Genomic DNA, 17,727 nt, shown 5'->3' with positions numbered 1-17,727 from the left:
GAATCGCGCGATGAACAGTGTGTGTGTGTGCGCGCGCGTGCGAGAGAGAGAGAGAGGCGCGGGCGCGAATCGCGCGATGAACAGTGTGTGTGTGTGTGTGTGTGTGTGTGTGTGTGTGTGTGTGTGTGTGTGTGTGTGTGTGTGTGTGTGTGTGTGTGTGTGTGTGTGTGTGTGTGTGAGAGAGGCACGGGCGATCGAACAGTGGAAACGTAAAAACATACTCCGTCATTTTTTTCATACAGGACATCATTAAACTGCAAATTGTTTACTTATATTTGTGTACACTCGCAATAAAACACAACATTGTGCTTTTGTCACACTCTAAACTCTTGTCAAACTGTAACCTACACCTGTTAACAAAAGTTTTTATGGTAGTATTATTTTATACGGAAATCAATTATTTATAATTCAGATGAGAATAAAGTTAGTTAATTAAAATGAAGGAAAACAAATATCTTGATCTGAAATAGCAAATTAATTTTAAATTCATTCAGGTACAATTACCAAACATATCTCAAGGTCTTTTCGTCTTTTTAATAATTTAATTAATAAACTAATATATAAAACTACTGTCAGTGCACTACAAATAAACTGGTTCTATGCCTTTATTAATAAAACTTATTTAAAAAAATACAAGGCTTAAGACATTTATAAAAATGCCTTCTGCATTTTTGCTTTGCTTTTCCCTCCATTATACCGAAATCGTACCGAACCGTGATGTCTGAACCGAGGTATGAACCGAACCGTGACTTCTGTGTACCGTTCCACCCCTACTTCTCACTAATGTTTCATACTTGACATTTTCCTACTGATCTAGACACAAAATCAAAAGTGCCAAAAATGTGGTGTTTTTATTTTTCCCAATGCATTTCAGATGGACACTCATTTGTGTCTGCAATACAAGTGTAATGTTTTTTACTATTTGTGCTGTTGCTTTAGTGTGTGATTGACTGAATATGTGAGCCTTTGCACTTTATTCAACAATGCATGACATTTTAACTGCTTTTATGTTGATTTCAATACTTGCTGTCAATTTCACTTTCCATAATGATACATTATACATCAATATGGTATATGAATGTGAGAAATTGTTGAAGCCAAAATATTTTTGTGCCATTTTAATTGCCTGGAATATTATATCAATGGGATTTAAGGTTTATCTGCTCTGTTCATTAGGGGCCAAGCACCAGTGGGGTCGAGACATCGAGATTTCGGTTTCCGTCCAGTATGATTTTCATGATAACCTTGGAAATCCAAAGTCACGACTCTCCTCTCTTTAGATTCCTTAAAACAATAATACCCATCTTTCCAAGGTCATGTACATGGTTGCATGTCTGTTATTCTGAATTGTCACTTTTTCAAACAAATTTGCATCAAGTCTTGGATTTTTTTTAATTCCAAACCAATTTTGGATGCTTTTTGCCAATTATTTTCTTAAAACTAAGTACCTGATCTTGTGCCCTGTTGGTCGATTATTGTAAATAATGGTTTATATATTCTTTATATCTTTAGTCTGCTGTTATGGTGCTTGGTCCCATTATTGATGATTGCAGGGTTATTTTACCTGGTGTAAAATCAGTTTTAATACACTTTCTATCAATATCATCTTCTTTATATCTCATAGACAAGAATTTATTGATCTAGATAACACTTTTATGTTCGACTCAAAATTCATTGGTTATGATGCGAATTCACTTTATTCCATTGAAACTGTTGCAATATGGTGTGAGAACAGATTTGTTTGAAGAGCAGTTTTAAGTTGAAAGGACCTTTTTACAAAACATTTGAGAGATTCACAGATTTTTCCTGTGAAAGCCAAAGTTTGTAACCGAAGACACTTTATGTTTTTCCTTTTGCGCTTGTGGCAGCTCATGTTCCAGTTGAATAAATCTTTTAAAACACCAGCATATCTAGTTGTGTATGAAATATGAAGACCATAATCAAACAGACCTCACTTTGTGCATATAAAATATTTATTTAGCAGATGGAAACCAATCACACAGATCCAAAACAACACTTGAAGAACAACAAAAAGATTGGGCCACTAGAAATCCGTCCAGTATGAACATGTGCAGATAAAACGAAGGAATCCATTCTGCTCCTTCACTGCTGTGGAGAAGATGCACAAGATTAATACACAACTGTATAGAAAGAAACGTTGAGTTTGCACTTGAGCAGCTCACCTTTGCTTTGTTTTGTACGGGTAAATAGAGTTTAAATTCAGCGGGGAGCTCGTCCTCGGAGTACAGCCGGTCAGAGAAGTAAACCCTCCGGATGCGACAGTTCGCGTGGATCTGAAAGACACGAGGAACCCGTTAATCATCCCGCTTTTCTCATATGACACACAATGTCATATGCAATATCTGCTTAAATATCACACTTAATACTGAAAAACTGTTATTGCTAACTCGCTTTTGTCTCTTCTTTGGTAATAACGTTTTATCAGAATCATCCTACATCTATATATTGATATTGGCTTGAGACCGACATTAGCAGATCTAATCACGGTTTGCTGATAAACAAAACTCTTTGTATTGGCAGATTTTAAAGGCACTGAAGAGTTAATCATTCTTTCAATATTAATGGCTGAATCTCAGAAACAAGAACATTTCCAAGTCATATTTCACCCCAAAATAAATATAAACATTTAACATTATCTTCTTTCACAGAAGCATATATATGTGTGTGTGTGTGTGTGTGTGTGTGTGTGTGTGTGTGTGTGTGTGTGTGTGTGTGTGTGTGTGTGTGTGTGTGTGTGTGTGTGTGAGTGTGTGTGTGAATACAATGTTATTTTTCCTTATTGCTCTTTATTTGATCAATTTTGATTTGACAAAATAAACATTTATAAATATATATAAATTAAATATAATTATATTATTTTGAAGACAAATAAGCTCAACTGTCAATTTATATTGTATATATAAAATGTACATATAGTGTGTATTATTGAAATTGTAAAGAATTTTGCATTATACAAAAGATAAGTAAATGCATAAGAAATGATGCATTATTGAAATTGTAAAGAATTTATATATCATGGTGATATGTTAAACTGCTAAATGTATGCCAACTGTTGCATTATATAATATTGTATTACACAATTTTTTACTGTCAGTGTCATAAATGAAAAAAATTAAGTGTCTAGTCTTAATAGTCATGAAAATGTCACAGTTCAAAAAAAACATAAGTTCTAAAAAAAAAGATACAATTTCTTATTTTGTTCCTCTTGATTTAGAGGTGAAATGTGTTTTCATGAGCTCACCTGCACTGTATTAGTCCTAAAACAGATACAATTGGTTATTTTCTCTATGTGAATGTGAGCTGCGTGTGTTTGGATGAGCTCACCTGCACTCTCAGGGTCTCGATGTAGTTGGTGCCGTACGCTCGGCGGGTGAAGTCTGACAGGTTGAACTGGATCTGGTTCCAGCCGTCGTCGAGCCTCATGGGCATCGTACAGATGAAGGGCTTCACGCGGGTCGTGCTCTGATAGTTACTCGCCCTGAACCTCCGCCGCACGTTCTTATCATCCAGCACCTGGCACGACACTTCTGTCATATGTGCTGGTTCATTCTTTGGGGGATGAATTGTAATATTATCGAGACCCTACCTGAACTTCGAATGTGAAATACTTCTTGAGGTTCTTGATGATCATGACGAGGAAGGGCAGTTTGATGCCGAGGGTTTTCTTGGGGTCTGCGGGACACGTGATGTAGGTGGTGCTGTGGAGAGAAACACACGGGTCAGGAGGATCACGAGGATCATGTGATCAGACAGACGGATGGACACACACACACACACACACACCTGACGTTCGTTCCCTCCACCTCCAGCACCAGAGACTGGATGTCATTGTCTGTGATGCGTTTGATGTGTCCGTTTCTGACCTGCAGGGACATGTTAATTTATTGAGTTAATGCAAAATGCATAATTCACATCTACATAAAACGTTCTATCCTTTAGTTTATTCAAACTGAATATATAATCTATACATAGTACACATACATATAACATAATATTAAAAATGTATCATTTAATTTAGTTTAACTTGATATGTGTTTGAGCATTTTGAGTCTGAGAGTGTGTGTGTCTGTGTACGTTATATGAGTGTTGTGAGTCTGTGTGTGTATGTGTGTTTAAACACAAATTATCAAATATGATTATCATATTCATATAACTTACTACGGTATTTACAAGTTACTCAATGGTAACGTTACTTCAAAAAATGCCACAACAGAATCATTATGGTCATGTTCAAAACCCATAATTTTACCATGGTAATAATACCACAGTACTTTTTGCGAGAATGTGCATAATGTTATCCAGGTCCTAATGTTCTAAACTACTTTAGATTAAATGTAAATGATAACTTTAATTACAGCCTAAATGTCTTGTGTGTAAGTTAACGTTAGCTGTCCATTAGCCACACAGAGCTCGCTCAGCCCATCTAGCATCATCATCAGTTCCGGCGTGTGCTCACCTTCTTGTCCCAGATCTGCAGAGGTTTGCTGCCGATACTGTAGAGGATGGACAGGAATCCGCTCTGGAATGTGTTTTTGAACATAATCCTGCAGCTTTAATTTAAATAAAATCACACCATACACTGTTTATTCTGCTTTGAACGCGTCCGGCTGGATCGCTGCGCTCCAGATCTCGGGTTCCGCCTGACAAACACTAAATAAACTTATACATCAGTTATGAGAACTAAGGTATTTTATGACTCGTTAATAGTCGCGTCCGATCCGATTAATCTCCAGCAGCGACACCGACGAGGTTTTTCGTAGTTTATTTGGGAGTTGCTAGGAGACGTGACGTGATCTGGTTGTCACGTCGGACCCTTTAATGTTGACACGGCTGTTGCTATAGTAACGGGGTGTCCCAGTCCCACTAGTGCAAGACTGCTGGCTGGTGTGACGAAGCTTTATATTAAAGCAATTAATATATGAAATATTTGTTTTTATATAGAAAATGTGTTTAAAATAGGTTTATATGGAGTATAGATTGTCTGTATTGTTTTGAATTGTCTATTAAATATATATTACATAGTAATATATACACATACTCACACAGACACTCGTACACACACACGCACCATCTCTAAAACACAGACACACTCACTCTAGCACACACCCTGACAGACACACACTCACACATACCCTCATAGACACACTCACACTCTCTCTCACACACACACACACATAGAGAATCTCACTCTCAAACACACAGACACTCACACACGCACTCAAACACACACACAAACTCACTCTCTCTCTCTCTCACACACACACAGACACAATCACTCTCAAACACACACACACTTACTTTTATTTTAGAAGCAATTAATCAACTTGACAGCACTAATATTACCATAAAATTAAATGTACAATATTTTAATGCTGACAATATGCTTTCAAGCACAGAATAACCTTGAAAGAATCAAAATATAGAGGTTTATTTACTCAGCATTATGCATTAAATGTGGCCATTAATCAACTAAACTAAATTAAATAAACACAAAGTTCTTAAGCACACTTATTTAATTCAATTAAATACATTTAATTAAAAAAGCAACTCGATGAGGTCATGTGACAACAAATCAACTCTATTGTTTGTATGTACACAGCATAGTATTAAAATAGTGTACAGTATGCTAGTATGGATCAATGTTCTGATTGACATGCAGATCTGGATCTGATCAAGTGAGATCCGCAGAACTGTAACGAATCACACGCTCGCGAGACACAGAGAAGCGTTTGTTCCGCCGAAGCCGAATGAGTTGCTGAGCGCGACTCTGCGTCCGCTAGCGCTCCAGGGCTGCGCTGTGCAGGGCACATAGTTCATGTCGAACTCCGGCTCGGTGCGGTCCAGGTTGAGGGTGGGCGGCAGGGTAGCGTAGCGGCACGCGAGGGCAGTGAACGCCGCCTCCAGCGCCCCGGCGGCCCCCAACAGGTGCCCTGTGGCTCCTTTAGTGGACGACACCGCTAGCGAGTGCGCGTGCGTCTGAAACAGCCTCTTAACGGCTGCGTTCTCCGCGGCGTCTCCCAGCGGTGTGGAGGTGGCGTGGGCGTTGATGTACGTCACGTCTGAAGCGCTCACACCAGCGTCACGCAGAGCAGCCGACATGCACCTGAAATACAGCAGAACGTTTGGGTTAGACCGAATGAGCGGTACTGCATATTTTAGGATCAGCACTGGATGATATCTAAGCATTTAGTGCAGAGTCTCCATCATCTCATCTGTGTACTCCCCCATCCTAAAAGTCACTATGCTATAATATGCTATGTTATATGCTATGCTGTTATGGTTTGCTATGCTAGGTTATATTGTTATGCAATGTTATGCTATGTTATGTTATGCTATGCTGTTATGCTATGCTGTTATTATGCTATGCTGTTATGCTATGCTTTGCTATGTTATGCTATGTTATGCTATGTTATGCTACGTAAAAATTCTAGATTACAAAAAAGTGTTTATTTGCATGCTGAAAGGTATTACCGAAAGGCTCCGTCTCCATCTGCGGTCGGTGCAGTGATGTGACTGGCGTCTCCAGAGAGGCCGTAACCCATGACCTCAGCGTAGACCCGCGCTCCTCTCTGCTCGGCGTGTGCGTACTCCTCTAAAACGAGCACGGCCGCCCCTTCTCCCATCACAAACCCCTCTCTGTCCGGATGAAACGGGCGTGAGGCGAGTCTGGGCTCCTGGTTCCAGTTGGTGCTGAGGGCCCGAGCCCGAGCGAAGCCGGCTATGGCTAGCGGGCTAACGCAGGCCTCCGTCCCGCCGGCTAGCATCACCGTAGCATCACCGTGAGCGATGAAACGGGCCGCGTCCCCGATAGCATGAGCCCCCGTCGTGCATGCGGTGGAAACGGCGTGATTTGGACCCTTTAGTTTGTGTTTGATGCTTATGTGCCCGGCGGCCATGTTGACCAGGATGCGGGGGACGAAAAACGGGCTGACCTTGAAATAAAAAAGGTTTATATGGAGTATAGATTGGCTGTATTGTTTTGAATTGTCAATTAAATATATATTAAATAGTGGTGTCTATAATATATACATTACACACACACACACACACACACACACACACACTCTCTAGCACACATACTCCCACACACTGACAGACACACACATACTCACAAACACACAACACTCACTCTCAAACAAAAACTCACTCTCACACACACTCACTCTCAAACACACACACCACACACACACTCAGACACACACACAAACTCACTCACACACACACACACTCTCTAGCACACACACACACTCCCACACACTGACAGACACACACATACTCACAAACACACAACACTCACTCACAAACAAAAACTCACTCACACACACTCACAGACACAGACACTCACTCTCAAACACACACACACTCAGACACACACACAAACACACTCTCTAGCACACACATACTCCCACACACTGTTAGACACACACATACTCACAAACACACAACACTCACAAACAAAAACTCACTCTCACACACACTCACAGACACTCACTCTCAAACACACACACACCACACACACACACTCTCTAGCACACACATACTCCCACACACTGACAGACACACACTCTCAAAACACAAACACTCACTCTCAAACACACTCAGACACACACACAAAAACTCACTCTCAAACACACACACACACACACACACACACACACTCACACACATATATTTACAAACTTTTATTTTAGATGCAATTAATCGACTTGACAGCACAAATATTAACATAAAATTAAATGTGAAATATTTTAATGCTGACAATATGCTTTCAAGCTAAATATCAAGGTTTATTTACTCAGCATTATGCCTTAAATGTGGTCATGCATTGATTGCCATCCTTAATTACTCAATCAACTAAACTAAATTAAATTCCCACAAAGTCCTGTGTGAAAAACGTGCTGACCTTGCTATAGCCGCGCGTCTGAAAGGCCGAGGCCGTCCGCGCGATTTCCTCCAGAGACACCATTCCCATACCGACCGCCACTCCGGTGTTCAGCTGCTCCTCAGGGCTTCTGGGAAACCACCCACAATCCTCCAGAGCCAGTTGGGCGGCACCGAGGGCCATAACCGTGGCTGGAGACATGCTGTTTATCTCTCCTTTGGATACAAACCTCTCTTCGTTGAAATCTCCAGGTTTATCTCCTCTCGGCACGCGAGCCGCCACCTTACACGGCACTGTTTGATACTCCTCTGAGTCCAGAGCAACCAGACCACTTTCTCCACCAATCAGACGCTGCCAAGGCAGAGCACTTCCCGTTCCGAGGGGCGAGACGAGACCGATGCCGGTGATCACCACCCTCCTGCGACTCGGAGCCGCTCGACTCGAGTGTCTTTTGGCGGAGCTCAAACACACGCAGCTCTTCACGCTGGACAGAGAATGTCTCAGTAACGTCTTCTGACAGCATCTCAGGGACATTGTGACCAAACCTGTTCTGGGAAGATCGAGGCTACATCACATCTCCACTGCAAAAGACAAAAAGAGAAGAAGTTCATTATTACCATTACTGCCGCCTGATTTCATGTCTCATATCATAGTAAAACATCAGGATAAAACAGCATGAAAATGTTTCAATTTTGCTTTTTTAATTTAATATAATTTTTTCAGCATAACAAGTAGACTGAAAGGTGAAAACTTAACATACTTAACATACATATATTCATAAATATGTGTATATTTGTGTATATTTATGTATACACATAAAAAACACATATTTGTTTTGTGTGTGTGAACCAATGTCCACTGCTTTTATACTACTGTACTAATATGTAAATGCCTTAACATTATAGATGTATAGTTTAAAAGCAGATCCCAAAGTTATATAAAAATGTAGAGAATACGCTAATATATATATAAAAAATATTTTAAAATAGGTTAAATTGAAGTATGGTATATTATATTTCCACTGTTGTCACTGTCTGAAATGTCAAAAAAAACAAAACATATATATATATTTCTGTCAAGAAAAGAATAACCTTGGAAGATAATACTGGAGTATATTGCTCCATTTATGCATCTCAATGGATTGAATATTGTCATGCACGAATTGTCATCTATCGACTAAACTAAACTTAACTATATGTCACGTCGCAGATTTAATAACTTCATGAAATTAAATTTAAATACGTACTCACATTCACGTGGATTCAGCAGTGGCTGATGTAAACAGACCAGATAGTCGCGGACTTCCGGTTCTCGGTGATTTATATAATAAAAGTCTCCAGACTTGGTGCTAAAAGTCTTCGTTTAATACACCTAACGAATCAAAGGCACGATTTATACATTCTTCTCCAAATTATCTGACTTCATTGGGGCTATTAATATGATTCATAATAGTAGTAATGATAATACAAATATATTGTATTAGATTACCTATATTATGAAATTATAAAAATGAGCAGTGTTATTAATAACACATTGAGGAGATGCAAGTAGTGCTAGGAGAAGCGAGGTTAATCTAAACTCAGCACTTTGATGACATCTGCTGGTTCAAGCCGTGTAAATGCAAACATAACTTGTTCAATTATATTTAAATGACTGTATAGACTAGAGGGAATGCATTAACGTCACTTCCCCGCCGGAACACGCCCCCCTCAGCGGGACTGAGTGGCAGAAGAGCTGCTGCGTGACTGGAGTTAATAGGGGAAACTGCGAAAACGCGAGTAAAACAAACTATTATCAGTTTAAACTAAAAGTTGGACTCGATATAGTGTTCCTTACAACTTATCAAAGATCCAGTGATCCATGGATATTGACATGCTGCCAGGAATCGTGTTTCCTGACATTTATATGTGCCTGATTTCGACGCCGGGGAAATAAATGAAGACAATTTGCCTGTAAACGTTTTATATAAATACAATATAGATAGGTCTAAATCCGAGTGATCACTTACATTAATGTTATACTGTATATCATCATATCGTCCAGCCCTAAAACTTGTATAGTTTTTTGTCAGTGTTTATTTAAAAACATCCAATTATGCAGAATATAGTCTGGTCTGTAGCTTTTTGCAGTCTGTAAAAATATACAGTACCTCAGATTTCTGGTCAAATCTAGTTGTACAGTCAATCGCAAAGCTCTTTCCCGTTTTAGATGTGTTTTGTGTGATTTTCACGGCATTCACGCTGAAAACAAATGCTGCCGCTCAGTCTTTTTGCCACTTGTGGGCGTGACCGCATTCACTCCGGCCGACGGTGACGTCATGCGCATACCCTCTATAATATGCAGTCTTTTGTGAATTTGTTGCACTTATTTTGTGCATTTTGCGACAGTTTTACAGAGACAAAACTGTTAAAAAATTACTTAAAGTAAAAAACTGGCTCAAGATAAGTTGAAATGTAGTTTTAAAATTACGTTTGATTGGATTTTAATTAAGCAATTTCTTATTGGCAATGTCACGTGGTGCCGTTCGCGGCGTCTGTTCCGTTGATAACAAATCGCGTGGAAAAATAGTATGGAAATATATTGGTTTGTATTATAAAACGGAAATAGAATATTAGATAAATATAAACAAAAATGTACACTGTAGCACAACCAAATAAAATAGCCTATAATAGACTGAAATCTAATCTAAACCGCCCATATCTCTAAAATGTTTTTGTTTTTTTCTGACAAGAAAAGAATAGCCTTGATGAAAGTAAATATGCATTTACTCTGCTTAGTTAACTAATTAAATTAAATTAAGTAAATAAAACGTCACGTGGGTACCGCTCGAGGCATCCGTTTCATTGAAAACCAGAGCCGTTGAAAAATTAAAATGTATCGCTAACCTTTGTGTCTGTGTGTGTGTGTGTGTGTGTGTGTGTGTGTGTGTGTGGACAAATTTGCCATTCTACACCAAACAAACCTGATATGGTCAAATAAAAACACTTTTCCACGCAGATGGACCTGATTTCACCCTAAAATAGAGATTATCTAATCATCATTATCAAAGTGGATGCTGATTCTGAGGTAAACGACGACACTAGACGGTTAAATGAGGACGTGTGCTATTTTATTCGGAAGGATACACTGAAGTCCAGCGGCTTGAGCTCTTATTATTCGGCTTTTGCTGCGGGCTTGTTTCAATGGTCTTTTTTGCTGAATCCAGGGTAACAGGAGGAACTGAAGGCGGAGTTTGCAAACTTTAACCCACCGCAGACAGTCGGAGGAGGAATGTAATGTTGGCTTTATACCTCCTACCAAGAGGGAGGAACCGTTAGACCCGCACCTGCACGCGCACTACACATCTCATCTGTCTTCATTTAATCTTTTAAAACGGACATGCTTTTCTTATGGTGTTTACAGACCCGTACTGTTTAATTCGTTTAGTTGATTGAGTGCTCTTATATGATGCCAGAAAGCTCTGGTGTCTCAGGGGCCCTTCAGCGCCTGATGCCTCTGGCCCTCAGGGGAGAATGGATGGCACTAGAACAGAAACTCAAGACTTTAGAAAAGGGAGATCCGGACATCTTCCAGTTCGACGAGGTGAGATGCACAGCACATACCTTTTTTATTACACATTTTTTTTATTGAATGCTTTAAAAAGAGATTACTATTTAAAATGTTTTTGAAAGAAGCGTCTTATGCTTACCAAGGCTGCATAACCCGTGATACTTTTTTCAGGATTCATTGATGAGTAAAGTAAAAAAGAACAGCATTTATTTAAAGTACATCTTTTGTAACAATATACACTACCGTTCAGGTAAGTTTGGGGTCAGTAAAAGTCAGCAAGGATGTGTTAAATTGATTTTAAAAAGTGATAGTAAAGATATTGTATCACAGGTTCAAGACTTTTAAATATTCATAAACATCATCATATTAGAGTGATTTCTGAAGGATCATGTGACACTGAAGACTGGAGTAATGATGCTGAAAATGCAGCTTTAATCACAGGAATAAATTACAGTTTACTAGCCTATATATTCACATAGAAAACCGCTATTTTAAATGGTAGCCTAATAATATTTCCCAATATTACTTTACGTTTTTCTGTATTTTTGATCAAATAAATGCAAATAAAAAGAGACTTCAAAAACTTTTAAAAATAGCAACGTTTCCTAACTTTTGACCTGTATAATGTTAAATCTGTGCATTTAACTAATCATGCTTCATGGTGCAACCTTTAGAGATATTAGATACATTTTAGATGAGATTTTATTTGGTTGTGTTACAGTGTGCATTTTCTTTACTCTGGTATTTGCTGTTTTATAATAAATACCAATATATCTTACGTAATTGCAGTGCTGTAATAATGATTATATATAATTTTTATTCAATCACATATTTAATTTCATAACTTCAGTACAGTAGCAGTTCTGTGCTTATGCAGTGTTCAAAATGCTTTATCATAAAATCCTTGCATTTGAATGAACCTCAGCATATTTTCTGCATCTGTATGTTCAGCATTTGTATTGATTTCCCTCCTGTGTAAAGCACACATGCACTTCAGCTCTGAGTATACGCTCACTACTGCATCAGAGAAATATTGCCTGTGCTTCCTGATGATATATTTCCTCGTTCTCCCACAGGAGTCTGGCTTGAGCCTGATGATGCTCGCGGTTCGAGAGAATCGTCTGTCTGTCGTTGACAGGCTTCTGGAACTGGGGGTCAATCCAAGTGACAAAACAAAGGTAGGAGTTTCCCATCGTCTGGGATCGTGTCTTAAATAACTTCACTCCGCTGTGAGAAAACCAGCACCCGCCACTCTACGCACATGTTGTTCATTAGTAGCACGCAATTAAACTTTTAATGGAAACGGTTCGATGGCGTAAAAGCTTATTATAGAGCAAGTGCTGCTGATATTCTGGTCTGTAGATATGGCTCGAGTGCCTCCTTCAATAAATAAATTCTTAGGAAAAGTATCAGCAAACCTCTCCTACTTTAGTACTTGTTTTGGGGTTTGCTCAAATCATATTTTATTATCTTGTTTATTTTTTTATGGAGTCATGAAATCGGCTCTACATGTAGGTGTCAGTATCTGCTGTGAGTTTTATAGCGCAGTGAACGCCTCGGTGAATAATTGTGCCTCTGTGGGTGTTTAAAAGTGCAGCACGGATCAGCTGTGAACAGTAAGTTGGATCTGACAGGAAAAGTTGACGGGACTGCATGGAAAATTATATTTGTGTGAGAGTGAATGGGCGAGAGAGTTAAACAGCGAATCTGTCAGCTTGTCCAACATGTGTTATAGTCTTCCAAAAACATCAGGATTTTATATATATATATAGAGAGAGAGAGTGTATACATTCTTTAAAGATATTAATACTTTTACTCATCAAGGATGCATTAAATTGATCAAAAGTGACTGTTACAAAAGGCAAGGCGAGTCTATGCATTTAGCACATTTTATAGGCTACACTATGGCAATTCAGCGTGCTTTACACAGAAAGGAATTAAAATAAACACAAAATAAAAGATTATATTTCAAATAAATGCTGTTCGTTTAAACCTTCTATTCATCAAAGAATTTTGAAAAATAAAAGGTATCAGTTTCCACAAAAATATCAAACTTTTTTCAGCATTGGTAATAATAATCAGAAATGTTTCTTGAGCATCAGATCCTCATATTAGAGTGATTTCTGAAGGGTCATGTGACACTGAAGACTGGAGTAATGATGCTGAAAATCCAGCTTTGATTACAGGAATAAATTACACTTTACTATATATTTTAGATTGCAATAATATCTCACCATATTACTGTTTTTACTGTATTTTTGATCAAATAAATATGCAGCCTTGGTGAGCAGAAGAGACTTTTTTTTTTTTTCAAAAACATTCAAAATCTTACCGATCCCAAACTTTTGAACAATTTATTTGCTCTATTAGCTTTATTAGCACATGATCTTCCGCTTGTTGTGAGTAAAAGCTAATAGATAAGATTAAGAAAAAATAAAACTGATCAAATCATTTGGTCTTGAAAGAATTTTGAAAGAACTCACATTTAATTACAGACTTAAATCTGAGCAGTTTGAGTCATTTTAGATTTCGACACATGTATGTGAAATTACTTTGGTCTTTTTTATCAGGAGAAACATCTGAGAACTCATGCAAATGTCTCCAATTGTTCTCAAATTGAATTTCGTTGCTGTCTAGGTCGGAGGAACACTTAATATTTAGGAGATCTCATTTCCTATGGGTAGATAAGAAAGTTTCAGCTTGGAAAAATCTCTTTTGTAAGTCATCTGCTAAATGCATAAATGCAAATGACTACAGAATCTGTGGGATAGCCAATAACTGTGAAGTTTTATGAAGTACGAAGAGTTTCGCTTTACAAGCGTAAAACTGAAGTGCCAGAGTTTTTCAAAGCTTCAAATCGATGTTAATGTGAATGAGAACATTTTCTCATGGCTGGTATGGTTGGGTTAAGGTTAGTTTAATTATTGTAAGGTGTTTGTACTTGTTGTGGTGACTTTACCAGCTCATTTATTTCAAAAGGGATCATGGGACAATAAGAACTAGATTTTTTAATTTTATTCCTATGGGAAATTTGCCATAAAGACTAGGATGTTTAGCAGGTGTTCTGACTGATGGCTGCGTAGTGATGCACCGATGTGAAAATTGTGGCCGATACCGATAACCGATATTAATATTGCAGCTATGGCCGATATTTACCGATGTCGATATCGATATATACTGCGATATAAAAACAAGTTCACCAGATGACTTGAATAGCTCTATTTGGAAAGAATGAATCATTCTAGAATGACTGGGGTGGTTTTGTCATGGAGTAAATCCGCATAGAAACTAATATTAATAGAATGTTAAAGTAACAACAGGTAACTTTTCAACCTTCATAATATATTTCCAAGTCTCTTGTGATGGTACATCGACTTACAATAGGTTGAATGACACGTCTGCCATAGCCTGACGGGGTCTGTAGCGTTTTTAATCGTACTTTTAAACTTCGGGTTTCGGGTAGTAACCGGCGAACAAAGAGAACTACAAAATTCGACTGCTTTACGGCATATACGTCACTTCCACCACCACCCCCACTTCCTTAAAATCGGACTTGCGAGCCAAATGTTATAGTCATGGCCGAAGCAGCACAGAAAAACAAGAAAGCAAAGGTTTTATCGGAGCAAAGCAAAAAGAGAAAAAGAGAAAGTGATCGCGTTATTGGCAGAACGAGGATCAACATTGCAGAGCTGCCAACTCTCACGCATTGGCCGTGAGACACCCGCATTTAATTGGTTTCACACGCTCACACGTACGCCACACCCCCGGTTTCTCACGCTAAATTGTCAACCCGGTCGGTCAAATGCCTGAACGATGAGTTTATCTATAGATCTACCTGTTGAGCCACTCGTGATCGACAAGTTATACCGCAAATTAGTTCAAATCTCCCGGAATCTAGAGCGAGCGCGCACGCGAGACAGAGACTGTGCTCCAACGCGCGCGGACGGCAGAGAGAGAAAGCGAGCGAGAGACCTTGCGTGTGCAGGGAGCATCGAACCCCCCATCGAAAAAAGAATGCCTCTCTCTAACCTCTCTAATTCGCTAGAGTAGTAGCGAATTATCAGTCTGGTAGCTAGTAGACGATATTCTAGTTTTTGATGGTTAGCTATCGCTAGTATTCTCGTTCTGATTTGAACTTTGCAATCGATGAAATGCAAATAGCAAATGTTTGACCTAAAAAGTGTAGTCTACTCAACATGTACAAAGAAAGGAGGAAGATTATTAATAAAATCATATTTTAGGATACCTAACATGTCTGTGATATTTGTTTATTTGTCTTGCCTCAAGCTATAATGCAAATCGATTTGTAAAATTTGCAGATTCATTTATGGTAGCTTGATATTATAATATTGACGATATATGGTTATTATCAACCACTCAAACATTGCATTGAAGTATCATATAGATCCAGTAAAACAGTAACCAATAGACTAGGCTACTATAATGACGCTGGCTTGTAAACGTGAGCATCGCGATCATTTGTCGTTAGAAAAAAAATAAAACCCATGAAATTATATTCATATGACATGCTGAAATATATGCCACGGTACCTGGGATGAAGACATTTCACACGCGACGCAAGCAGAACACCTGCATGTGACCTCCTCCTACAGTGTTCAGGGCTATCCTGGTTGTCAACAATTGCACGTGCATGTAGGATGACAGAGTTTACGACAGTAGTAGAGGACAATACTGTTTCCCAACTGTAGGGGGAGCCCGAGAGCAAAAAACGACCTGTTGTTACTTTAACTAATGTAGTTAACTAGACTTTAATAAATGGAACCTTATAGTAAAGCGTTTCCGATTTATGTCTCTTGAGTTCAGTGTTGGACAGATCAGTTGTTTTAACCATTCATTAAAGTGAATCGGTTCAAAGGAGTCATTAGTTCGCGAATCGGACGTGTCATTAACGGACCACGGCACACGTTGTGTGATTATCCCGGCAGTTTAGGACATCGCACAAGATTGGTCTCAACACAGAAAACATTTCATCACTAGATAGATTTTTTTTGTTTATTGAAAGTGTGGTTTATGTCATCTGAATGTGTGGAAAGCTTTTCAGAGAAGATTAGGCAACGTTAGTTTAGCACAATTCACAACCAGTGGGAGTTCAGAAAAGAAAAACTTCGGTCTTCCGACCTTTTACCATCGTGTGTTCTCAAAGATATTCAGTCAACTCAATTCATTAATATGCGCGAGGGAGGGAGAGAGAGCAAGACAGTTTGAAGACGTGAGAGAGCGCGCGCGCGACCGGGGCTTTCCAGCTCGATCTCAAGCGTAGCAGCCAGTCAGTCATCTACTAAACAACATCACTCACCGGTCAAATAAGGCTTTGGCGGGACAAAAATACGCCTTATTAAGGCTGACAGAAAACAGCGCGCAAGTTCCAGTCTTCTTGCGCTTGATGTTTAAACTGACAGGACTTGCGCTTGTAATGTATGCGCTCCTGCTAAAACAAACATCCCCGCCCCCGCACTCACATCTACACACACACGTCAAATACACAGGAATGATTATCGTCACAGCGGCCCTATTTTGACATCGGAACGATACCGATGTGTAAAAAATTGACCATATCGGCCGATATTATATCAGCGGCCGATATATCGTGCACCACTAGCTGCAATGTTGTTTCCACTCAACATTAAGGCTGTCACTTTTTACGTTCGAAAATCGATTGCACAATCGATCGGACCAACCAACACAAGTATGGAAAACGAAAATAGGGAATCGATTTTAACGGCCTTCTCTCGGAGCGCGTCCAGCTCGCCACAATACGCCCGCAGCGAACACACGTCACACAGACACTGCAGGCTCTGACACACACACACACACACACAACAGCAAACTACTTCTCCATAATGTGTCTCTTTTTACAACAAAAATGTGAATTCTGCCAGTATTCAGACAGTCTCATGCTTACAGATACAGATTCGGGCTACAATCGCCGACGTAGGCGAAATTTATTTGACATTTAAATAATCAAAATAATAATTCTAATCGTAAACACAGCCATGTTGAAGCTTGCAGCAAATGGAAACGCCTTTAGACATGGAAAATCGATTTTACAATCGCTTCAATGAACACTTATGTCTCAAAAATCGAACAGGATTTTTTCACAAAAGTGACAGCCCTACTCAACATGATTTTTAGATTCGTTTTTCGGCTCTACGTTGAGCTGCATTTTACACTTTAATAAATGCTGGGTGGTTTCAACCCAAATTTGTGCAAACCCAATATGGACTAACCTAGCCGTTGGGTTACATTTTAAAATT

General features: G+C 39.0%; 3 protein-coding genes across 5 annotated transcripts in view; 1 reads left to right on the top strand and 2 right to left on the bottom strand.

Moving 5' to 3' along the window:
- Positions 1–1,955: 1,955 nt before the first annotated feature.
- Positions 1,956–4,784, bottom strand: cfap20 (cilia and flagella associated protein 20). Of its 2 annotated transcripts, none has more exons than XM_056244079.1 (6): positions 4,478–4,784; positions 3,805–3,884; positions 3,608–3,719; positions 3,346–3,534; positions 2,184–2,294; positions 1,956–2,106 (listed from the first exon to the last, which is right to left on the bottom strand). In XM_056244079.1, the coding sequence occupies exons 1-6, from the start codon at positions 4,559–4,561 to the stop codon at positions 2,104–2,106; spliced, it is 579 nt and encodes a 192-aa protein (XP_056100054.1). In that variant the 5' UTR covers positions 4,562–4,784; the 3' UTR covers positions 1,956–2,103. The 2 variants fall into 2 exon arrangements, with proteins under 2 accessions (XP_056100054.1, XP_056100053.1); XM_056244078.1 differs by having other exon boundaries at positions 1,956–2,109; positions 4,478–4,783.
- A 794-nt stretch (positions 4,785–5,578) lies between these two features.
- oxsm (3-oxoacyl-ACP synthase, mitochondrial) lies at positions 5,579–9,254 on the bottom strand. Of its 2 annotated transcripts, none has more exons than XM_056244075.1 (4): positions 9,154–9,254; positions 7,925–8,484; positions 6,493–6,953; positions 5,579–6,124 (listed from the first exon to the last, which is right to left on the bottom strand). In XM_056244075.1, exons 2-4 carry the CDS (start codon positions 8,435–8,437, stop codon positions 5,722–5,724), a joined length of 1,377 nt encoding a protein of 458 aa, XP_056100050.1. In that variant the 5' UTR covers positions 8,438–8,484; positions 9,154–9,254; the 3' UTR covers positions 5,579–5,721. The 2 variants fall into 2 exon arrangements, with proteins under 2 accessions (XP_056100050.1, XP_056100051.1); XM_056244076.1 differs by having other exon boundaries at positions 9,150–9,220.
- Positions 9,255–11,187: 1,933 nt separating this feature from the next.
- Positions 11,188–17,727, top strand: part of trpn1 (transient receptor potential cation channel, subfamily N, member 1) — a 54,677-nt gene continuing 48,137 nt past the window's right edge. The window contains exons 1-2 of the mRNA XM_056244080.1: positions 11,188–11,485; positions 12,529–12,630. Of these exons, the coding sequence (XP_056100055.1) occupies positions 11,348–11,485; positions 12,529–12,630 (240 nt within the window). The 5' untranslated portion in view covers positions 11,188–11,347. The remainder of the gene's footprint in view (positions 11,486–12,528; positions 12,631–17,727) is intronic.

The sequence above is a fragment of the Rhinichthys klamathensis genome, unplaced genomic scaffold (assembly GCF_029890125.1).
Source record: "Rhinichthys klamathensis goyatoka isolate OS25496 unplaced genomic scaffold, OSU_Roscu_1.1 h1tg000906l_1, whole genome shotgun sequence".
Classification (NCBI taxonomy): Eukaryota; Metazoa; Chordata; class Actinopteri; order Cypriniformes; family Leuciscidae; genus Rhinichthys; species Rhinichthys klamathensis.
This window is presented reverse-complemented; position numbering and strand designations above follow the sequence as displayed.